The sequence below is a fragment of the Sapajus apella genome, unplaced genomic scaffold, assembly GCF_009761245.1.
Source record: "Sapajus apella isolate SASKATOON/1434 unplaced genomic scaffold, GSC_monkey_1.0 scaffold90, whole genome shotgun sequence".
Lineage (NCBI taxonomy): Eukaryota > Metazoa > Chordata > Mammalia > Primates > Cebidae > Sapajus > Sapajus apella.
This window is the reverse complement of record NW_022437030.1, coordinates 6,701,728-6,726,853: the sequence shown is the minus strand read 5'-3', so window position 1 is coordinate 6,726,853 and position 25,126 is coordinate 6,701,728. Positions and strand designations below refer to the sequence as shown.

The 25,126-nt window shown below is 42.2% G+C and overlaps 1 protein-coding gene and 1 non-coding gene across 5 annotated transcripts in view; one reads left to right on the top strand and one right to left on the bottom strand.

Annotated features, from left to right (window-relative positions):
* Window positions 1-17,531, bottom strand: part of RBL2 (RB transcriptional corepressor like 2) — a 55,101-nt gene extending 37,570 nt beyond the window's left edge. Inside the window, exons 1-4 of one of the 4 annotated variants that reach the window (XM_032255730.1) lie at window positions 17,158-17,531; window positions 12,742-12,872; window positions 8,851-9,051; window positions 4,002-4,066 (exon numbers count right to left, since the gene is read on the bottom strand). In XM_032255730.1, the coding sequence (XP_032111621.1) occupies window positions 4,002-4,066; window positions 8,851-9,051; window positions 12,742-12,872; window positions 17,158-17,400 (640 nt within the window). In that variant the 5' untranslated portion in view covers window positions 17,401-17,531. Of the gene's footprint in view, window positions 1-633; window positions 1,525-4,001; window positions 4,067-8,850; window positions 9,052-12,741; window positions 12,873-16,220; window positions 16,443-17,157 lie in introns of those variants that run through there. The other 3 variants (XM_032255731.1, XM_032255733.1, XM_032255734.1) reach the window with 3 other exon arrangements.
* On the top strand, window positions 8,380-8,482 carry LOC116534960. Its single transcript, XR_004261972.1, has one exon. It is a non-coding gene; the product is annotated as a U6 spliceosomal RNA (small nuclear RNA).
* Window positions 17,532-25,126: the final 7,595 nt, after the last annotated feature.

The window sequence follows — 25,126 nt, the reverse complement described above, 5'->3', positions numbered from 1 at the left end:
AAATATATTTCAATTCTAGAGCTACTAATCCCAAGAATAATTGCTGATGCTTGGTAACAAAGAAATAAGAAATCAAAACCAGCCGGGCGCTGTGGCTCACGCCTGTAATCCTAACACTTTGGGAGGCTGAGGTGGGTGAATCACCTGAGGTCAGGAGTTCAAGACCAGCCTGGCCATCATGGTGAAACCCCATCTTTAAAAACACACACACACACACACAAAAAGAGAGAAATCAAAACCTAAACTAACAGAAACATGTCATTTCTGTAGTGCTGGCTGAACTCTAACACTGAACACATTTTTACATGTAGTTAAACCATTCTATCTTAATTTCCTAGGAATTAAGAATTATTTCTAGTTATTTCATAACTTCAAGCCTATCCCTTTTTTGGTTAAACACTGAACGTTTGTTTTATGGTGATTTTACATTCTTGTCTCATGGGATTAATTCAATTTAAATAGCTAACATATATCTGAAGAATTAATTCCAAACCTTAGCGTTTTCATACTTAATGCCTACCCAAGTGTGTAGGCACGCGCGCACACACACACACACACACACACACACACACACACACGGGTGCAGCTTTGTTTCCCTTTCTCTCTATTCTGCCAAAGAAAGTTACCACTTACCTTAGCATATACAAAGCAATTCTTTTTTTGTACAGATGGAAACATTCAACAAATCAACTTAAAGAAGAAAACATTCTTCTGTTGCCAAAAAGGCAAATGATAATCAATACATTAAACTGTGGATTGATATAGCCAAACAACTTGCTTGGTTCTACTATAAAGAGGTTTAATTTTAAAATATACTTGGTTCCTCATTGTTAAACAGGAAGTAAGTAGCACCTACTGGTTTCAAGCTATAAAGCCCATCACACCAACAAGCCTAAACTTGTTACTGGTGTGCACTTGCTATGGAAGGGAAAAAAAACCCAGCAGCACTGCAACGTCTAACAAAAAGCTGAAATGCCCCATAAAGATCAGAATCTAAATTAAATTCTAGGACTCTCTCAACATGACATACTTTCTATTTCAAATTCTGGCCTTATAAATAAATCTGAGTTTGTGAGATATTTTATCTGTTAATCAACAAAGATAACAAGTAAATAGAAATGTTTTATCTCCAGAGCTGGTATCAGGAATGAGAAAGTTTGGGACTTCATCTAAAACAGGAAATGGCACCTATCAGTCTTCTGGCCCAAAGCCCTTCATGTGACAAGCCCGAACTTGTCACTGGTATGTACCTGCCATGAGAAGTCAACAAAAATAGCAGTCAACAGTTGACCTGTTTATCAAGAATGAGACAATGAGATGTCTATACACTTCAGAGAATGTTATTAGAAAGCTGGCTATAAAAGAATATAACTTTCCCCAAAATAAGAGCTGAATTAAAGCAATTAAATGACTATTAGAAAAGATAATGGTTCAGTATAAAAGATCACGGTGGTGGACTGTGAGAGGACAAAGGTTCTTTTTTTTGGGGGGGGTGGGGGGGACAGGGTCTTGCTCTGTGGCCCAGACTCGAGGCACAATCTCAGCTCACTGCAGCCTCTGCCTCACAGGTTCAAGCGATTCTCCCACCTCAGCCTCTCGAATAGCTGGGATTGCAGGCGTCCACCACCATGCACAACCCACAAAGGTTCTTAAGATGGAATTATTATACACTGAATTAATGAGATAAACTTCAAACACTGAGTTAATTATGGAAAAAAAAAAAAAAAATAAGCCACCCCAACCAGTCCAGTGAGAACAAAGGACAATAAAATTTTCTTCCTGTATTGTACATACTGTATATAGTACCAAATATATTTACTTTTAAGTCTATATATGCCATAAGAGACAAACAAAACAGATAAAAATCCTAGAAGTCAAACATACTTGCTCAATACAATCATAAGAAAAGATTACTATCATTCATAATAGCAGTTGCACATTCTAAAATTTGTAGCCACTGTAGAAATGGTTTATATACTCTGAAGCCTTTATTTCATGCCACTGATCATGCCACCTTATCATCACTAAAGAAACATGCCAGTGGGCCAGGCGCGGTGGCTCAAGCCTGTAATCCCAGCACTTTGGGAGGCCGAGGCGGGTGGATCACGAGGTCAACAGATCGAGACCATCCTGGTCAACATGGTGAAACCCCGTCTCTACTAAAAATACAAAACATTAGCTGGGTATGGTGGTGCATGCCTGTAATCCCAGCTACTCAGGAGGCTGAGGCAGGAGAATTGCCTGAACCCAGGAGGCGGAGGTTGCGGTGAGCCGAGATCGCGCCATTGCACTCCAGCCTGGGTAACATGAGTGAAACTCCGTCTCAAAAAGAAAAAAAAAAAGAAACATGCCAGTGTCATATATGACAGAAGAAAGATTTTTCTCTTAAACATGCAGCTCAGGGAAGGAAGGATGGTGGCTCTCTCCCTAACTAGCTAGAGAGGACCAGCTGTAATTAGACAAATCAAACCTGGAGACCAATGGTATCACACATTCTTCTCAGAGGCCTTCACATCCAGCATAAAACTAAGTACCAGGAACCAGATCTGAGTTCAAATCCTAGCTCTGTTCCTAGCAGCTAGTTTCTGGGCTCAGCTGCATAATCTTTACAGCTGACCTTAGCCAAAAGGCTAGGAAGTGATTCAGCTGCCTAATCTTTAAAGTGAGTAAGTTGGCTGGGCATGGTGGCTCATGCCTGTAATTCTAACACTTTGGGAGGCTGAGGTGGCGGATCACTTACAGTCAGGAGTTCGAGACCAGCCTGGCCAACATGGTAAAACCCCATCTCTACTAAAAGTACAAAAATTAGCCAGGTGTGGTGGCGCACATCTGCAATCCCAGCTACTTGGGAGGCTGAGGCACAAGAATTGCTTGAACCTGGGAGGTTCAGAGATCATGCCACTGTACTCCAGCCTGGGCAACAGCCTGTCTCAAAAATAAAAATAAAAAATAAAGTGAATAAGCTAGTTAATCTAATAATGATAATCTCTCCTATGTTTATGAAACTCCTTCCAGCTCTATGATTCTTTGTTTTTAACTTTGCATTTTATTGAGCTATCTTAGTGGCAAAGGCATTACACATAGCATACAGAGGAAAGCTATGTAATAATATAACTGTACTTTTCTATCTACTTTAGATTACTAAGAATTATTTCTACATAGAAATACAAAAAGGAGCTGGGTGCCGTGGCTCACACCTATAATCCCAGCATTTTGGGAGGCCAAGGTGGGCAGATCACCTAAGGTCAGGAGTTCGAGACCAGCCTGGCCAACATAGTGAAACCCCATCTTTACTGAAAACACAAAAATTAGCTGAACGTGGTGGCGGGCACTTGTAATCACAGCTACTCAGGAGGCTGAGGCAGAAGAACTACTTGAACCTGGGAGGTGGAGGCTGCAGTGCACCACTGCACTCCACCCAAGGAGACTGAGCGAGACTGCGTTGCAAAAAAAAAAAAAAAAAAAAGAAATACAAAAAAGACAAAAAAATAAGAGGCATGTATTTCACTGAATGCAGACCTTGGGTAGGTTAAAGGAGATGAGGAAAAAGGGAAAGAAAATAAGTACTATATAAAGGTATTTGACTAATTATATTTATGTGAATAAGATGCAAAAAAAAAATTTGAACTGTTCTGAGGTTGATCAGTAGTTGCACTCAACTAAATAAGATACGTCTCATGAAAAATAGAGTTCACAATACAAGCATATACAGAATAATATGTTTTCAGCTCAGAATTTGGAAGAATAACTTTGGGTAGAAAAGATGTTGTATACAACAATTTAAGGACTTTCCATTTAATAAGAGAAGATTTGGATATTGTAAAGAAATCCAATAGACCCTTTGATGAAAAAGCAATACTTAAAAAAGAATCTAGCATTAAAACCCTTGAGAAAAGTTTCAGTGAAAATCTTTTCTTGATACATATTAAAGTTGACAAAATTAATACCTAAAAATGTAAATAAATGTATTAATATCTAAATAAATATTACTATTTTCTTACCTTTTGCATATATAAAAAGCACCCAACAAAAATGGAAAATTTCAGACACAGTACAGGGCTGTCGCCTTTGAGGGAAGAAAAAAAAAGTCATGAGACAACAGAAGAATCAGAAAAAAGACATCCCAAATGACCATAAATTAGGTGTGAAATAAAACCCACAGTTAAAGGGAGAGATACCAGATCCAGGTTCACATGGAAAACGTGGAAGTTCTGCCTCAACAAAATATTGGTAGGAAATAGCTGGGATCGAGGGAAAGAGCCCATCTCAAAGAAAAGAAAATTCTTAAAGAATTTTTTAAACTTTTTTGAGGGCAAGATAGGTAAGGTAGAAAATAACATGAATAAAAATAGTTCTTTTGATGACATAGCAATGCTATGTTGCTTTAACATATAGAGTCAGATATGTCATTTTTTTCTCCTTTTTCACAGCTAATGACCTGTATCCCTCTCTCCTCCTCTAAAGATATTCCAGACTATATCAAATCACAAAAGGCCTTTTTAATGTAAATTATAAGCTTCCTATAATTCCTTATACTTCCATCCATTAAGAGTTCCTGTTGTATATTGCCAAGTTGTTTGCTAAATGGAGTTTCTGACCTGCGTTAAGCTTGGCTTTTCTACCAAAACCTCTGGCAACGTTTAGACAAGAAATGTGTGGTCTCCACATCCCAACAGCCTTATTCTAACAAGGGGCGGAGAAGAACAAAATTCCGTGGCGATCAGACCAGACTTAGTTCCAGCACTACCATTAGCCAGGATACACTTGCTTACCTGGACCTTAGTCATTTCACTTGTCAAAAGATTATTCTTCTGGGTACAATACTGTACTTAATTCACCAGTCCATGGAATAAATGTAGTGTTTTGCTTTTAAAAGTAGTCCCTCTACCATAGGCACATGATAAACTATTTCTAATTCTGGTTGCCTACCAAAATAAAATTCAATTTTTTTAGCTTAACACTTAAGCTACTCTTAATTCTGGCTTTACAACTTGAGAATTCTAGAAAAAAAAAAATTGACTAACCTCCCACATTTCCTCTTGCTTTACTCCTTTTGTGTCTTTTCTTGTTGTTTCCTCTGCACAGAAGGTGCTATCTGTATCTCCAAATTCACCTATCAAAATCCTACCCATCTTTCAAGACCCATTTCTACTTATTCCATGTAAACTTATCTGACTGGCTTATTCATAGTGATTTCTTTTCCTCCTAAGTTTTACATCTCTATTCCCTGTTGTAGTCACGGGACTTTTATAACACACTGCATTGCATGCACTGGAATCTTCATACCTGCCTCATCTCGCTGACTGTGCCGTAAGCTCTCAAGGGACAGAGACTGTGGGCTTTGGTGTTTTAAAAAATGCCTGTGTCCTACGTAATACCTAACAGTATTTCCTGTGGATAAGTGCTAAACAAATAGTGACAAATTTTCAAACAGAGATGCAGTATACAGTCACAGTAAAGCACATGGGTTCTGTAGTCAGTTTCCCTAAGAGCTCCACATCTAACAGTTGTATGACCCTGGCCAAATTTTTTAACCTCTCAGCGGCTTATTTTCTCTATCTGTAAAAACAGTATGAGCATCACAAGGTTGTCACAGGGATTAACTGAAGTACTACCTATTTAAGTCTTAAAAGAGTCCCTGCCCCACAATAAATGCTCAGTAAGTGCTATACATTATGACTATAGTTAGCAGGAAGAGCTAATAGAAAGTATACAAAGTGATAAAAATGTAAAATCTCTAATAAACTGATTTTTTTTTTTCTGAGACAAGGTCCTGCTCTGTCACCCAAACTGGAGTGCAGTGGTATGATCACAGCTCACTGCAGCCTCAACCTCCCAAGTTCAAGTGATCCTCCCACCTCATCCTCCCCAGTAGCTGGGACCACAGGTGTGTGCCACCACTCCAAGCTAACTTTTGTATTTTTTGTGGAGATGAAGTTTTGCCATGTTGCCCAGGCTGGTCTCAAACTCCTAGACTCAAGTGATCAGGCCACTTCAGCCTCCCAAAGTGCTGGGATCAGATGTGAGCCACTGCGCATGGCCTTTTACAATTCTGTTAATTAGAATCAGGTAGTATATACATCCTAAGAAATATAAAAACAAGTACAATCTCAATTATTTTCCAGATACTCCAAAGAAAGAAGCTATCTTTCTATAAATGATCACATTGGTCTCACTCAGACTCAACACAAAGCTTCCATCCAACCTTTAGGACATACTGCACTGCATGCACTGGAATCCTCACACCTACCTCATCTCACTGACTATACTGCAAGCTCTCAAAAGAAAGACTGTGGGCTTTGGTGTTTTAAAAAATGCCTGTGTCCTACATAATACCTAACAGTATTTCCTGTGAATTAGTGCCAAACAGTGACAAACTTTCAAAATAGTGTATTTCCTGTGAATTAGTGCCAAACAATGACAAACTTTCAAAATAGTGTATTTCCTGTGAATTAGTGCCAAACAGTGACAAACTTTCAAAACAGTGTGTCCAAGATGCTGTATACAGTCATAGCAAAGCATATTTTATTTATTTATTTATTTATTTATTTATTTATTTATTTATTTATTTTGAGATGGAGTCTCACTCCGTCACCTAGACTGCAGTGTAATGGGGTGATCGCAGCTCACTACAACCTCCGCCTCCTGGGTTGAAGCGATTCACCTGCCTCAACCTCTCAAGTAACTGGGACTACAGGCACACGCCACCACGACCAACTAATTTTTGCATTTTTAGTAGGGATGGGGTTTTGCCATGTCAGCCAGGCTGGTCTTGAACTCCTGACCTCAAGTGATCCACCTGCCTTGGCCTCCCAAAGTGCTGGAAGAATACATCATTTTATTTATTTATTTATTTTTAAAACAGATTCTTGCTCTATCACCCAGGCTGGAGTGCAGTGGCAGGATCTCGGCTCACTGCAACCTCTGCCTCCTAGGTTCAAGTGATTCTTCCACCTCACCCTTCCAAGTGGCTGAGATTACAGGTACCCGCCACTACATCCCACTAATTTGTGTATTTTTAGTAGAGACGGGGTTTCACCACATTGGCCAGGCTGGTCTTAAACTCCTGACCTCCCGCCTCGGCCTCTGTGCTGGGATTACAGGCGTGAGCCACCACACCTGACCAGAATACTTCCTTTTATATTTATGAGATGGAGTTTCATTTTTGTCGCCCAAGCTGGAGTGCAGTGGCATGATCTTGGCTCACTGCAACCTCTGCCTCCCGATTCAAGGGATGCCTCAGCCTCCCAAGTAGCTGGGATTACAGGTGTGCACCACCACACCCAGCTAATTTTTGTATTTTTAGTAGAGACAGGGTTTTGCCATGTTGGCCAGGCTGGTCTCAAACTCCTGACCTCAGGTGAGTCGCCCACCTCAGCCTCTCAAAGTGCTGGGATTACAGGTGTGAGCCACCATGCCTGGCTCAGAATACTTCATTTTAAATAGTCAATTCCCCAAAATTGTTAGTGAACTAGAACAGATGCTTCTGTATCAGTGGTGCCAACTATATTAAAATGTAAATAGTTTTAGCTTTTTATTTTTTTTTTGTTTTTCCACCTGCTTTGTCATTCCCCCATTTTATTTTTAAAAGGTTACATTTATTGTAAACATCCTTCACAGTCGGAGAGAACTTTTATATTTAAAGAGAGGCAAACATTATTTATTCTAGCCAAATAACTCCTTTCCCCTTGCTTTTCTTGTCAACACTTTTCTAGTTGTTAGAATTTTCATTTCTAACAAGTTTATGAAAAAACTTTCAATGATAAAGAAGGCAATGTGTATCCCATAACTGCCTTTATCTATCAGTAACAGTAGTAAACACCGAGCCAGAGTATGCTTATAGACTTTGCAGAGCTGATCAGAAAGCACACCTTCATAATAGTTTCAGTTCTCCTGTCTTTTCCCAATCCAGTCTCTCTATTCTTGATTCACTATAAACATCAAAATACAGAAGTCATTTCAAGGGGATTATTTCTCACTTTGACATAAAAGTAAAATAGTCTATACAGTCACTAGTAGCAACTAGTAGTTGGCTGCATGTGGTGGCTCATGCCTGTAATTCCAGCACTTTGGGAGGCCGAGGCGAGTTCATCACAAGTTCAGGAGTTCAAGACCAGCCTGGCCAAGACAGTGAAACCCTGCCTCTACTAAAAATACAAAAATTTGCCAGGCATGGTGTGCACACCTGTAATCTCAGCTACTCAGGAGGCTGAGGCAGGGAACTGCTTGAACCCGGGAGGCGGAGGTCGCAGTGAGCCGAGATCATGCCACTTCACTCCAGCCTGGGCAACAGAGCAAGACTCTGTCTCAAAAAAAAAAAAAAAAAAGAAAAGAAAAGAAAATATAGTGGTCAACACAGCGATCTGTATCTAGGGCAGTGTTCATTTTGGCAGAACATATACTAAAATTGGAATGATACAGAGATTCCCATGGCCCCTGCACAATAAATAAAATATATATCTAGATACAGATATAAATATATCTCCAGGGCAGCTAAAGGGTGAAAATCCCTGAAGTCTGACTTGCAGAGTCTGTCTGCATTTTTTGTTGTTTAAATGAAAAAGGAAGGTTTCAGAACAAGGATCACTGAGGAAAAAATAATTATAAAATAAAATAAGAAAAAGGAAAATTTATAAAAACAAAGACACCTATACTTTTAGCAATATGAAAAAAGCCAAGCTCTTAATGGCTAACCCACAACGAAAAGCAAAAAAGCATTATTAAAAGAAAACTATTGGGAAAAAGATCATTTAAATAGCATGTTTTTTTAACTAGCAAAAAAATTAACAAAATATCAAAACTGCAGCAGAGATGAATGTGTATTCCCGACGAACAAACATGAAAACCTACCGCTGCTTCCTTCCTCGCTGCTGACGAGGTTGCTCCTCTTGAGGGTATTTAAAGATGTCCTGAAAAATGGGTTCATATTTCTTAAAAATTACAGCAGAAACAGTGAAGTTTCTTTCTAATCTCTCAGTACGTTCTCTGAAATGTGGGGGTAGATTTGCCATCTCTTCCCACTTCTTCATCTTATTAAAAAATTCGATTAAGCTGGTATTAAAGATAAAAAATAAGACATTTCATAATTAATATAAAGGTAAAGTATATAAAAGCAAGTTTTCAAAAGTAAATCAATATTACTTCATTAACAGTGAAATAAAATCACAACTCATGTCTCTGACTAGCTTAATTTCTTACAGATTGGTATATTTCTCTGATCCTCCTAATCCATTTTTTTAGGTTACCTAAAGTATTTGTTAATTATGAATTTGAAAATACAAACCAAAATTAACAAGAGTATCATAACCAACATTCACGTTGGTTCACTGCCAGATGTTTTAAATGTTAACATGGTAAATAAATTTTGTCATTTTTGCTTCAGTTTTTTTTTTTTTTTTTTTTTTTAAGAGATAGGGTTTTACTCTGTCACCCATGTTGGAGTTCAGTGGCAAGATCACAGCTGACTGCAGACACCTGGGCTTGTGTGATCCTCCTACCCTGACTTCCCAGAACACTGTGATTACAGGTGTGAGCCACCAACCCTGGCCACTTCATTTTTTTTAAAAGCCAGAAACACTATAGAAACAGCCAAGGCCAGGCACGGTGGCTCACACCTGTAATACCAACACTTTGGGAGGCTGAGGAGGGGGAATCACAAGGTCAGGAGTTTGAGAGCAGCCTGGCCAACATGGTGAAACCCTGTCTCTACTGAAAATACAAAAAATTAGCTGGGTGTGGTGGCAGGCGCCTGTAATCCCAACTACTTGGGAGTCTGAGGCAGGACAATTGCTTGAACCTGGGAAGCTGAGGTTGCAGAGAGCCAAGATCTCGCCACTGCACTCCAGCCCGGGTGACAGTTTGAGACTCCCTCTCAAAAAAAGAAAAGGAAAAAAAAAAAAAGCCTAAATTCCCATTTTATACTCCTCCCCAATCCCATCCCCACCTTTCTTTCCCAAAAATAAATACCATTTCAAAATTGGTCTTAATCCTTCCCATGTTTTCATACTTACTACACATATACATGTATGCATAAACAATAAGCAACATCTTATTAGTTATTACACATTTTTACATTTTATATAAATGGTATACTTCAGCGGTATTCTGCATCTTGCATTTTCACACTCAATAATGTTTCTGACATTAATGTTGATACATAAGATATATTCCCCTTAATTGCTAAAAATATTCTTTCATATGAACATACAATGACTTTTTGCATTCACTCCCCAACCATGGAAATTTAGGCTGTTTCTAATTTTCCATGATAACAAAAAAATATTGTAATGAAATCATCCTTATACATGTATGCAGGAGTTCCTTTAGAAATTACTCCAAGAAGAGGAGTCAGAGAATGTGTATCTTCAATGTTACTAGATACCACCAAATTTCCTAATTAAGTAGTTAAGCCAATTTTTACTCTCACCAATGTACACTAGCAATATTAAGTTCCTGGCTAAGCATGGTGGCTCATGCCTGTAATCCCAGCACTCTGGGAGGCTGAGGCAGGCAGATCAATTGAGGTCAAGAGTTCGAGACCAGCCTGGCTAACATGGTGAAACCCAGTCTCCACAAAAAATACAAAAATTAGCCAGGTGTAGTGGCGTGCACCTATAGTCCCAGCTACCCTGGGAGGCTTAGGCATGAGAATCACTTGAACCCAGGAAGCAGAAGTTGCAGTGAGTAGTGATTGAGCCACTGTACTCCAGTCTCGGCAGCAAAGTGAGACCCCATCTCAAAACAAATTAAAAAACTGAAAAATTTAAAAAATAGAGTTCCTATTTCCCTGCACAGTGACCAAACTTGGTATTACCAGATTTCAAATTTTCCCAATGATAAGAATTAAATGCTGGCCAGGCACGGTGGCTCACGCTTCTGTTCCCAGCACTTTGGGAGGTCAACGGGGGTGGATCATATGAGCTCAGGAATTTGAGACCAACATGGTAAAACCCTGTTCTCTACTAAAAATACAAAAAAATGGGGGAGGGGACCCCACTGCTCAGGCTGGGTCCTCACCCTCCTTAAAAGAAAAAAAAAAAAAAAATTAGCCGAGTGTGGTGGTTTGTGCCTATAATCCCAGCTGCTTGGGAGGTCAAGGGGAAAGAATCACTTGAACCCAGGGGATGGAGGCTGCAGTGAGCGAAGATCACACCCCTGTACTCTAGCCTGGGCGAAAGAGCAAGATTCCATTTCAAAAAAAACAATGTTATCTTTTTACTTTGAAAATCTTTCTTAGTGAAATTATCTTTTCCTGTATCTATTAGCTATGTGAGTTATAACCTTTATATATAAATATAATAAAGAAGTCATATTCTTTATTCATTTTATTAACCCTGTTAGTAGTTCTGAATATAATCCTGTATACTGATTCTTTGGTCAGTGTAACTCAGGATGGAGTTAAAGGTTAAAAAAAGGTTACTGCGGCTGGGCGCGGTGGCTCACCCCTGTAATCCCAGCACTTTGGGAGGCCGAGGCGGGTGGATCACGAGGTCAAGAGATCGAGACCATCCTGGTCAACATGGTGAAATCCCATCTCTATTAAAAATACAAAAAATTAGCTGGGCATGGTGGCGCGTGCCTGTAATCCCAACTACTCAGAAGGCTGAGGCAGGAGAATTGCCTGAACCCAGGAGGCGGAGGTTGCAGTGAGCCAAGATCGCGCCATTGCACTCCAGCCTGGGTAACAAAAGCGAAACTCCATCTCAAAAAAAAAAAGGTTACAGCTAAAGCATGACATCGTAAATTATTTCATTTGCACTGGAGTCTCGCTTTTCTCACCCAAGCTGGAGTGCAATGGCATAATCTCAGCTCACTGAAACCTCCAATCTCTGCTTCCTGGGCTCATGATTTTCTTGCCTCAGGCTCCCGAGTAGCTGGGATTACAGGCACATGCCAGCATACCCAGCTAATTTTTGTATTTTTAGTTGAGATGGGTTTTTGCCATGTTGGTCAGGCTGGTCTCGAACTTCTGACCTCAAGTGATCCACCCGTCTTGACCTCCCGAAGTGCTGAGATTACAGGTGTGTGTCACCGCACCTGGCCTGTTAATTATTATTTTAATAGTAAGCTTTTTTGTTTTTTTGGCAGGGGGTAGGGGACAAGGTCTTGCTTCAACATTCTGGGCTCAAGTGATCCTCCCATCTCAGCCTCCCAAGCAGCTAGTCCTGCAGGTATGCACAACCATACCTGGTCAATTTTTTTATTTGGTAAGTGATTTTTTTTTTAACACTTTAGGAGGCAGGGGTGGGCAGATCACAAGGTCAGGAGTTCAAGACCAGCCTGGCCAACATGGCAAAACCCCGTTTCTACAAAAAAAACACAAAAATTAGCCGGGCATGGTGGCATATGCCTGTAATCCCAGTAACTCAGGAGACTAAGGCAGGAGAATCGCTTGAACCCAGAAGGCAGAGGCTGCAGTGAACCAAGATCACGCCATTGCACTCCAGCCTGGGCGACAGAGCAAGACCCCGTTTCAAAAAAATAAATAAAAACAAAATAAAATAATAAAACAAACTCTTTCATACAAGTGCCTAATAGATTAAAATTTAAATATTTTCACCAAAGAAATAAAATATAATGGATACCAACTTTGATATAAATAAAGGAAAATCATTAGATGCTAATTTTAGCATCTAATTTCACCAGTCCACAGGTACAAATGATAAACAGAATTGTTACTATCACTAAGATTTATGAGCTCATATTAGCCACACTCTACTTCTCAAACTCTAACATAGTTACCTCTGCTCTGAACATTTCAGGATTCTAGTTAAAGATACATAGTTTCCTTCTACTGTCCCTTTGCTTACAGTTGGAACAGATTTTCTGCAAGCCACATATAAGGCACATGCTAACCAATGAAGATCATTTCCCTGTAAAAGAAAAGAAAATCAATTTTTAGTTAATTAGCTATATACATATTTCAATATTTTTTAAAAGTATGTTTAAGTTGAAAGTATTGTTTATATGGTGGGACGGGGTTAAAAAAAAAAAGAAAGTGTTGTTTATATTTTTGTGGGAAATTGATTTCAACAAGAACCCTATCTCATATGCTCTTGTTTTTTTTTTTTTTTTTTTTTTTTTTTTTTTTTTTTGAGATGGCGTCTTGCTCTGTCACCCAGGCTGGAACGCAGTGGTGTGATCTTGGCTCACTGCAACCTCCCCCTCCCAGATTCAAGTGATTCTCCTGCCTCAGCCTCCAAGGTAGCTGGGACTATGCACCACCAGGCCCAGCTAATTTTTGTAATTTTTTGTAGAAACGGGGTTTCACCAGGTTTGCTAGGCTGGTCTTGAACTCCTGGCCTCAAGTGACCCATCCACCTCGGCCTCCCAAAGTGCTGGGATTACAGGCATAAGCCACTTCGCCTGGCCCCATATGTTCTTCTTATAATGTGACATTGACATTATTTTACTGAAAGGCAGGGAAGGTTCCCTCACCCTGGACATGGGCAGGGGTCTGCGTTCCCTCACACTGATTAACTGTCTCTATCAATAGCAGAGGTAGAAGTGATACTATGTAATTCTAAAGAGTATACAAGGCAATATAAATTCCACTTGGTTCTCTCTCTTAGGACATATGCCTTGGGAGTCCTGAAACAACATCCAAGAATTCAGTTACCCCGTATCACCATGCTGGAGAGACCACCATGCTGGAGAGACCACCATGGAACAGACATATAGAGATGCCCAATAAGCTCCACCTGTGCCAGTTCCTAGTTACTCAAGTCTTCCGGGTGAGGTACCAGTCATTTTGATGCAGAAACCTGATACCCATACTGTCTCTGGCCTGAGTTTCTGACTCACAGAACCTGTGAGCAAAACAAATTGTTTTCTACCCCTAAGTTTTAAGGTAATTTGTTATATAGCCATAGGAATGGACATAATATTGTTGTCTGTATTTTTAATCTTGCTCAAAATCTAGAAAATTATAGAAATACAAAATTAAGCTTGAATGGACATTCAGCCACTAATTTTATACCTAATCAAAATACATACATGAATGCATGAAATTTATTTTTATAACCAAATGAAACTATTGTAGATCACTAGCATATTATCATTAAAAAATAATAATTTTTAAGGCATTGCTTCTAAAAGATCATCCTCACAATTCTTTTTTATTCAAGAAGTGAAGACGGGCGCGGTGGCTCACGCCTGTAATCCCAGCACTTTGGGAGGCCGAGGCGGGTGGATCACGAGGTCAAGAGATCGACACCATCCTGGTCAACATGGTGAAACCCCGTCTCTACTAAAAATACAGAAAATTAGCTGGGCATGGTGGCGCATGCCTGTAATCCCAGCTACTCAGGAGGCTGAGGCAGGAGAATTGCCTGAACCCAGGAGGCGGAGGTTGCGGTGAGCCAAGATCATGACATTGCACTCCAGCCTGGGTAACAAGAGCGAAACTCCGTCTCAAAAAAAAGAAAAAAAAAAAAAAGAAGTGATACAACTTTACTCTTCCTATAAAAGAGAGGAAGGATGCAAGATGTCCTTTAGTTTCACTGTATCCATTACTGGTCTAAAGGAAAATGAGAAAAACTGGAAGTTCTGCATTTTTCACATTTATACATAGACTATCTTAAAAATCCAGTTATATGTACTAATAGCACAGATGTATCGTCAAAAAAAACCAGCCAACATTTGTGTATTACACTTATCTCTGGGAGATGGTTTCACAATATTCTTGATTTATAATGTAAAAGCAAATTTAGATTTATAACTACTGCCTTTCTCTACTATATCAAATCTCTTAAAAAGTATAAAGTCAGTCACAGCATTATCCTGTGCTTTAATAAGGGGTTTAAAAGATGATCTATAATGGTCCATTTCGGTTCTGGAGAATTCACAACTACTTGGAAGGTGGAGGGAGAAAGAAAGAAAGAAAGAAAAGAAAAGAAAGAAAAATAAAGTTCACAATTATATCATTCCTAAAAAGAAGAAAAGAATTAGTCTTGTGAGAATTTTACAGTGCTTAGATAACAAAACGGAGCAGTAAGCTCTTTTAAATAATCTGTGCAAAGAGTAGACTCTATGCCTAGTTTATCTTTAGTCCTAAAAACTATTTGTTGAAAAATTGCATAATACTAAAAAATAGTTATCCTCAAAATTAACATCTCATGACCATATCTTACAGGGTCAAATAGATCTGGTTTCAAATTCTGGCTCTGCCACACTGTAGCTCTAACACAGTGGGGAAATTACTTAACAGTCTCAGGCTGCATTTTCTTGGCTGAGGACTGTGAGAATGAGTTACAAGTTAAAAACGCACAGGAAATACAAGAAATCCAGTTAAAATTCCATAGCCCATATTCTGTATTAAATATCCTATGAGCTTTATTTTCCCTTCCACTGCAGTGTGAATGACATCCCACATTACCTCACAGCATACCTGACTATAAGCCCCACAAGAGCAGGTATTTTTAGGCTTTGTTTACTGCTCTTATTTCCAGCACCTCGAACAGTGTGTAGCAAGTAATATTAGTGTTCAAGAAATATTTAATGAATTAATATTCATTCAGTTACTAAGTAAACTGGGCTAAGAAGCTGAACCTAAAGTCTCAGTAATCAAAAGAAGTGAGTAATCAAACATGTGTTTTCAAAAATAATTTACTAACCACCTATATGGGACACTTGCTGATATACCACTAGACTTTATACAACTTAACCGCTATGAGTTGAAATACTTCAACTAAATGGTGGTAATGCTTGTTCTATCTAATTTACAGGATTATCCTGAGGGTAAAATTAAGAACTTGTTTAGAAACCCTTAAAAGGCCCTTAAAAAAAAAAAAAAAAAAAAAAAAGCCAACCAGTCCTTCTCTTTGCCAGACTACAGAAAGTCACCGAGAGATAAGCTTATTTAGCCAAATCGTGTAAATATACAAAGAGCTTAGTAAACTTGAAAGCACTGTCCATATGGGTGTTTTATGTGCCAGAAAATACATTATTACCTTATTTAACCTTTAGAACAGCTCTGTGAGGTAAACACAAATATCTCCAGTTCAGAGATCACAAAACTCAACTTTCCAGTGGCTACGTAAATTGTTCAAAATCACCTAGGTCTGTCAGGTTCTAAAGGCACCATACACTATCTTTCTTCTGCAGATATAACAATTCAAAGAGAGAACTAGTACTTGAATTAAAATTCTATTAATGCAAACACAAATTTAAAAACAACCACTCATCAGGACACATAGGCAAAAACATATTATAAATAATACCTTGTTTAGGCCTTTGCATCTGGGCCTATTTGTCCCACTTTTTCTACAAACTATATATAAAACTACTTCAGAAATCAAATGGCCTCAGGTTTAAATGCCACCTACACACAGGCAAACAGCTGATAAACAATCCGGACTTCCGTGTCACTTCCCATTGGCCCATGAAGGGGAGGTGCCTACAGAGCTGACAGTCACTGGCTAGAATGGCCATTTTTCTCATCTGCAAGCCCTGTCCGAAGGCTGCGACCTAACACGCCCGGATCGCAACAACAGGAGTCCTGTGCAATGCCCAAAGTGACCAAAAGGCCCTCGAGGTAGCCACTGTCCTGATCCTAGTGACAAATGGGGGCATGTATCTGTATCCGGGTCGGCAGAGGACTCATTTCATCTGGCCTGGGAGGAAATGGGTCTTAATTTGTTTACACAGGTGTAAACACAGCCCAAAACCCATCAGCGCGTAGACTCGAACGCCTCCCACACCTGGGCAAAGGCAATTTGCTTAACAGCGGGAAGCGAACAGACGGAGAAGCCTGGAGACCCAGGCGCCAAAACCCGATTAATCGCGGTGCAAATAAGGACAAGTCCCCTCCCCTTCTCCGTGCGGTCTTGACAGCGACACCAGTTCATTCTACTAACAAGGTGGGTGGGGAGTCAGATGGGCCACACACCCATTTTCCTCATCGGGACCCCAGCGCGATCTCAGCCTCGATGTGCTACTTTAGGGCAAGAGGCGTTCCCCATTCGGAAGCTGCAGGGAAGCGCGGCGAGGCCCCGCTCGCCCAAGGAAAGGCTAAGAGCCTCGGAATAGCACTGAGGGGATCCCCACCCCTGTCCGGGCTGGGACCCTGCAGCCCACCCGAGGATCCCTCGGGGCGCGCGCCGCGGCTCCCGGTTCACGCCGACTAGGCCGGAAGCGCCCCTCCACCCGCGAGCGCACCTCCAGCGTGTAGCTCTCGCTCATGCTGCGGTAGCTGTCCCAGGCCTCGGCCCGCGCCGCCTCGTCCATGTTGAGGCGGCTGCACAGCTCGTCGAACCGCTGCTGGATCTGAGGGGTGGGCGACTCGGCAGGCGGCGCGGCGTCCTCCGCCTCGCCGTCGTCTTCCTCCTCCTCATCCGAGGCTGCCGCCGCCGCAGGAGGAGGAGGCGGGGGCGGCGGCGACTGGTCACCTCCCGACGGCATAGCGCACCCCTAGGCAGCCGGTCCTCAAGGGAGGTGAGGGCCCGGGCCCGCAGCCATTCAAACCACGAAGCTACCGCCCGGCGTCGCCCGCACCGCGCCTGTGCCGCAGCCAACGTCGCTGAGCTCCCGCAGGCACCCGTAGTCTTTGAGCACGGCCTGCTGGGAAATGTAGTCCAGACTGGTAGTTCAAGGGGGCCAAATATCGTGTTTAAAAAAATTAGTTCGCCCAGTTTCACCAGGGGTGAAATAAAAGCACCTTCCCCGCATTTTAAGCACACACCTCCCCATCGTGAGAACATTCAACAGGGCTGTACAGACTAGAAAATGTCTAGCAGACACTGACGTGTAAAGGTTTCATATCCAGGCTGTTCTCAGAAGTAAAACTTCCTCATCACCTGGATAACCTTATCTAAAAAATAAGTATAATAGCAGGGGCTTGTCTGTGTAAGTTCACGAAACCGACTTTGCAAAATATCCTGCTTGGTCCGAGTGCAGTGGTGTTTACAACTAATGGATCACAACCAGTTACAGATTTCTTTGTTCCTTCTTCACTCCCACTGCTTCACTTGACTAGCCTTAAAAGGGGAGCACTACACACTGGGATCAGCTGGGGGGAAACAGGGGAGGGACAGTGCGGGGTGGGGAGTTGGGGAGAGATAGCAAGGGGAGAGATGCCAGATGTAGGTGATGGGGAGGAAGGCAGCAAATCACACTGCCACGTGTGTACCTATGCAACAGTCTTGCATGTTCTTCACATGTACCCCAAAACCTAAAATGCAATAAAATAAATAATTGGGGGGGAAAAAAAAGAAAAGAAAATTGTGGGAGGCCATTGTTTTGGACTAAGCTCATGCTCTAGGCCCCAATAGGCCAAACCAAACTAAAATGGAGTTGCTCATGCGAAATGTGACATCATCAAACTAAAACTTTGAGGCAACACGTAGATCCTAGAACGGACCAGATTGTTTTTCTCCTGTAAACAGGACGTTCCAGCAAAAAGAGGTTCCCTCTACTCAGTCCTTGTTCCTACCTTTGCAAAACTCACTGTTCCGCCGGGAGCGGTGGCTCACACCTATAATCCCAGCACTTTGGGAGGCCGAGGCAGGTGGATCACGAGGTCAGGAAATCGAGACCATCCTGGTCAACATGGTGAAACCCCATCTCTACTAAAAATACAGAAATTATCTGGGCATGGTGGCGCATGCCTGTAGTCCCAGCTACTCGGGAGGCTGAGGCAGGAGAATTGCTTGAACCCAAGAGACGGAGGTTGTGGTGAGCCGAGATCGTGCCATTGCACTCCAGCCTGGGTAACAAGAGCGAAACTCCGTCTAAAAAAAAAAAAAAAAACCTCACTGTTCTACTGCTTCCCAGTGAGTTTCGAGACCAAAGAAGTACATTTACAACGGTGATAGTGACATCAATAACTCAAGTTTTGGTCAGTCTCTCAAAATTAAGAAAATGACCAAAAGTGGGGAATTGTTAAAGAAAACTAACTATGGCCTGAGACTCCGTACTTCCATATTTGAGTCCTTGTGGACAAACGGCAACCTAGCTTAATAGGTAGAGAAGATTGGAAGCCTAACCTTAGAAGTATGCACCTGTAACAATAGCTGAGTCTTGGCCAATCCCAGTGGCTATGCTTCAACCATTCATACACTGCTGAGTGTTCAAACTGTGTTTAAATATGGCAAATATGAAGCTGTAACCAATTCGCTGTTCTGTACCTCACTTCCAATTTCAGTACATTTCCCTTTTTTGTCTACAAATCTTCTTCCAACAGGTGGCTGCACCGGAGGCTCTGAATCTACTGTGATTCTGGGGGCTGCCTGATTTGCGAATCGTTCATTGCTCCATTAAACTCCTTTAAATTTAATTCAGCTGAAGGTTTTCTTCGATCAGTTTCAAATGTTCACTTGCAGAGGCTATCTACTCAAGCAAGGCTGAGGCAAATTTACACTTTCCCTGGTTTGTGAGGAGTCTCTGGTGAAGATCTGAGTTAATCAGCACCCTTTTTCCTGATAAATTTCACTCAGATATTTGTGGTCCTTATGGGCTAATACTCTGAGCCCAGCAGGTCTACCCCTCAAACAAGCTCTTCTTGTTGTGAACGAGAAACTGCTAAAAATTCAATCCACAGTAGAAATTACAAGCAAATAGCTAATTTCACACACAGGGAAGCCCAGGCAATCGGGAATAAACATTACCGTTTTAGCCCTCTGTGTCATTATAAACAATTATTGTGGCTGGGTGTGGTGGCACATACCTGTAATCCCAGCTACAGTACTCTGGAGAATGAGAAAGGAGACTCCCTTGAACCATGGAGGCAGAGGTTGCAGTGAGCCCTGATCGTGACACTGCACGAGTTTGGGAGACAGAGCAAGACTCCATCTCAAAAAAACCCAAAACACAAACGAATAACAACAAAAACAATTATTGCCTTATGGTGTCTACAAGGATATTGGAGTAGGTATGGCACTATCTACCCTCAACTGCTTTGTAGCACTGAGGTTTTAGACACTGATATAGCTGAATGTTTGTCCCCACCCAAATCTCATGTCGAATGTAATCCTCAATGTAGGGGCAGGGTGTGGTGGGAGGTGAGGCCTGATTGGGTCAGATCCCTTGTGGCTTGTGCTGTTCTTGAGATAGTGCATTCTCATGAGATCTGGTCATTTAAAAGCTTGTGGCTCCTCACCTGCTCTCTCATGCTCCTGTTCTTGCCTTGTGATGTACCTGCTCCCACTTTGCCTCCGCCATGCTTAAAAGTTCTCCAAGGCCTCCCCAGAATCCTAGCAGACACCAACGCCATGTTTTGTTTTGTTTTGTTTTTTTAAAGACAGGGTTTCACCGTGTTGGCCAGGCTGGTCTTGAACTCCTGACCTCAGGTGATCTGCCCACCTCGGCCTCCCAAAGTGCTGAGATTACAGGCGTGAGCCACCGCGCCCGGCCACCAACGCCACGTTTGTGTTAACAGGAAAGGGATTCCGGTCCAGACCCCAAACTCCAAGATAGGGTTCTTAGATCTCACACAAGAAATAATTCAGGGCGAATCCATTGAGTAAAGTGAAAGCAAGTTTATTAAGAAAGTAAAGGAATAGGCTGGGCACGCCTGTAAGCCCAGCATTTTGGGAGGCTGAGTGGGCAGATCACCAGAGGTCAGGATTTTGAGACCAGCCTGGCCAACATGGTGAAACCCCACCTCTACTAAAAATACAAAAATCAGCCAGATGTAGTGGTGTGTGCCTGTAGTCCCAGCTGCTCGGGAGGCTGAGGCAGGAGAATCGCTTGAACCTGGGTGGCGGAGGTTACAGTGAGCTGAGATGTGGGATTCTGTCTCAAAAAAAAAAAAAAGAAAGAAAGAAAGTAAAGGAATAAAAGAAAGAATGGCTACTCCACAGGCGGAGCAGGAGTGTGGACCGCTCACATATTGTTACTTCTAGATTATATGCTAAACAAGGGGTGGATTATTCATGAGTTTTCTAAAAAGGGGGTGGACAATTCCTGGACCTGAGGGTTCCTCCCCTTTTTAGACAACATAGGGTAACTTCCTGTTGTTGCTGTGGCATTGTAAACTGTCATGGCATTGGTGGAAGTGCCTTTAACATGCTAATACATTGTAATTAGCATATAATGAGCAGTGAGGACGACCAAGGGTTACTTTCATAGCCATCTAGGTTTTGTTGGGTTTTGTCTGCCTTCTCTACTGCAACGTGTTTTATCAGCAAGGTCTTGGTGACCTGTGTCTTGTGCTGACCCATCTCATCCTGTGACTTAGAATGCCTCACCTCCTGGGAGTGCAGCCCAGTAGGTCTCAGCCTCATTTTACCCAGCTCCTATTAAAGATGGAGTCCTCTGGTTGTAACGCCTCTGGCACTTGTACAGCCTGCAGAACTGTGAGCCTATTAAACCTCACCTCTTCTTTTTTTTTGAGACGGAGTTTTGCACTGTCACCCAGGCTGGAGTGCAATGGCACAATCTGGGCTCACTGCAACCTCTGTCTCCTGGGTTCAGGTGATCAATTCCCCTGCCTTAGCCTCCTGAGTAGCTGAGATTACAGGCACCTGCCCCCAGGCTTGGCTAATTTTTAAAAAAATTGTTTTTAGCAGGGACAGGGTTTCACCATGTTGGTCAGGCTGGTCTCGAACTTATGAACTCAGGTGATCCACCAGCCTTGGCCTCCCAAAGTGCTGGGATTATAGGCATGAACCACTGTGCCTGGTCTCAGGTGTTTTTTCTTTTTTTAAATGTATAGCAACACAAGAACAGCCTAATATAGACACTTTTACCTATTTTTGTCTTCCTTCTTGCATTCAGGCCATAAGATGTTTCTTTTCACTGGACTCACCATATGATCTCTTGGTAACCCTTTTTCTTCTTTCTTTTAATGGGGGGAGGGCTACTTGCAAACTAAGTAAAGTGTCTGTGAATATGTATCAAGTTAAGGATTAATAGGCCATGAGTGGCCAGTACAGTGGCTCATGCCTGGAATCCCAACACTTTGGGAGGCCGAGGTGGGAGGATCGCCTGAGTCCAGGAGTTTGAGTCCTGCCTGGGCAACATCGCAAGACCCTGTCTCTACAAAAATTTAAAAAATTTGCCAAGCCGGGCACAGTGGCTCATGCCTGTAATCCTAGCAGTTTGGGAGGCTGAGGTGGGTGAATCACCTGAGGTCAGGAGTTCAAGACCAGCCTGGCCAACATGGAGAAACCCCATCTTTTAAAAAAAAAAAAATTGCCAAGCATTCTGGTGCGTGCTTGTGGTCCCAGGTACTTGGGAGGCTGAGGTGAGAGCATTGCTTGAGCCCAGGGATTCAAGTCTGCAGTGAGCTGTGATTGCACCACTGCACCCCTGCCTGGGCAATAGAGTGAGACCCTGTCTTTAAAATAAAAACAAAAGGAAAGAAAAAGAAAAAGGCCACAGGTGAGGGCACTGCCTTGAGTAGAGGGCATGAACTTTAATGATTGAGTTGAAGAGATTTGGTTCTTGGAGCCTGATTAGTCATTTATTCATTCATTTAGCCAGAGAGCCTACCGTCCATCCATTAAAACATTCAACAAATGTTTAGTAAATGCCTACTGTATGTCAAATACTTTGCCAGACACAGGTTATAGTAGTAAATGAGACAAGCATGGTCTGCCCTTATCCAGCTGTGATCTCATGGGAAAAAAGACCTAGAACAAGAATTGGCAAATGTGAATACAACATATCATAAAAGTAAACTTCAGGGAGCTATAGGAATGCATCACAGAAGACCTTAATCACATATATGGTTTAAGAGTCAGAAAGAGGGAGAGAGAGAGAAGGGTTGGGATGGGGTGATTGGGTAGGTAGGAGTGGACATAGGTTTTTTCTTTCTTTCTCGCCCTTTATTTCCCTGGGGAGGAATCTGAAAGTCATAGCTAAAGGAAGGAAAAGTGGCCGGGCGCCGTGGCTCATGCTTGTAACATCAGCACTCTGGGAAGCCGAGGCGGGCGGGTCACCTGAGGTCAGGAGTACAAGACCAGCCTGACCAACATGGTGAAACCCCATCTTAAAAAAAATTAAATTCAATTAAATTAAAAAAAAAAAAAGGAAGGGAAGGAGTATTTGTTTCCAAGGAGCAAGCTTATAATGCAAAGACCCTGAATCAGGGAAAAGCATGGGTCGTTCAGGGAGTTAAAGGAATGTGAATGTGGTTTAAGTGTAAAAAGTGAAAGGTAAAAGCACAAGATTTGGGTACAGATGAAGTCAAAGCCCTGGGGAAAATACTGGCCTTGATTCTGAAGGTGATTAGAATCCACTTGGGGATTTAGGCTAAGGAGGGCAGTAACATTCCTCTCTCCCAAGAACTGAGAGTAGAATGTTGAGCACTAAATAAGTGCTCGACAGATGTGAGCTACACACCTGGCTTGACTGACTTCCAGGTCACAGCTGAATTCTGTGCTCCTGAGATTAAATCTACCATGATGGTAGGTCAGATTCCTCAGTCATCGTTCAAAATGTGAACTCTTCCACTTGAGCCAGGATGAAATCTTTCTCTCCTTGCTGTCAGCCTTCCTTGTGCCTCCTGGGAGGCACTCCCAGCTCATTTCCTTTTTTTTTTTTTAGATGGAGTGCAGTGAGCCATTCCAGCCTGGGCAAAAGAGTGAGACTGTGTCTCCAAAAAAAGACACAGGCCAGGCACCATGCCTCACGCCTGTAATCCCCACACTTTGGGAGGCCAAGACGGGTGGATCACCTGAGGTCAGGAGTTCAAGACCAAACTGCCCAACATGGTGAAACCCCCTTCTCTACTAAAAATACAAAAATTAGCTAGGCGTGGTGGTGGGTGTCTGCAATCCCAGCTACTCAGGAGGCTGAGGCAGGAGAATTGCTTGAATCTGGAAGGTGGACGTTGCAGTGAACTGAGATCACGCCGGTACACTCCAGCCTAGGCAACAGAGTGAGACTCCGTCTTAAGAAAAAAAAAAAAAAAAAAATCAGGTCTCTTGGGAACTAAGGGAAAGAACACACTCATTATTGGGCACCAGGCCATTCATGAGGGATCCACCTCTGTGACCGAAACACCTCCCATCAGGCCCTGCCTCTAACATTGGGGAGCAAATTTCAACCTGAGGGCCAAATAGCCAAACCATAGCAAGCATATTTGGTGTTGAGAGAAATGACTCAAACCCTTCCTGATCCTGGTCCTGGCTGCTTCCTGTCCTCTTTGAGTAGAGGAAGTAACTTTTCTCTCCTGGATCCTTTCCTCTCCTGCCCTCTGAGGAATCCTTATGATCCGTGTGCAATGCAAGGTGTTGAGCAGCACCGCTGGTATTGTAACTGCCTAATCGTTTCACCTTGCCCGCTGCTTAGACAGAGCTGATTTATCAAGACAGGAGCTTGCAATGGAGAAAGTAATTCACACAGAGCCAGCTGTGTGGGAGACTGGAGTTTTATTACTACGTGCTCAAATCTGTCTCCCCAAGCATTTGGGGATCAGAATTCTTAAAGATAATTTGGCAGGTAGGGGCTTGGAAAGTGGGAAGTTCTGATTGGTCAGGTTGGAGATGGAATCACAGTGGGTCGAAGTGAGGTTTTCTTGCTGTCTCTGTTCCTGGGTGGGATGGCAGAACTAATTGAGCCATATTATGGGTCTGGGTGGTGTCAGCTGATCCACGGAGTGCAGAGTCTGCAGAATATCTCAAGCACTGATCTTACATTTTACATTAGTGATGTTACCCCAGGAGCAATTTAGAGACGTTCAGACTCTTGGCGTCAGAGGCTGCATGACCCCTAAACTATAATTTCTAATCTTGTAGCGAATTTGTTAGTCCTACAAAGGCAGACTGGACCCCAGTCAAGAAGGGGATCTTTTCCGGAAAGGTCTGTTATCAATTTTGTTTCAGAGTCAAACCATGAACTGAATTACTTCCCAAAGTTAGTTCAGCCTGCATCCAGGAATGAACAAGGACAGCTTAAGGGTTAGAAGCAAGATAGAGTTGGTTAGGTCTGATTTCTTTCACTGGTATTATTTCCTCAGTTATAATTTTGCAAAGGCAGTTTTAGTATCTACCCACTAGCTGCCAGTGGAAACCACCTCAATCATGCACAAGTTGTAACATGAAAAATGTCTGCAGACATCACCAGATGTCTCCTGGGCAAGAAGATTGTCCCGCATTAAGAACCACTGTCATGGCCGGGCGCGGTGGCTCAAGCCTGTAATCCCAGCACTTTGGGAGGCCGAGGCGGGTGGATCACGAGGTCA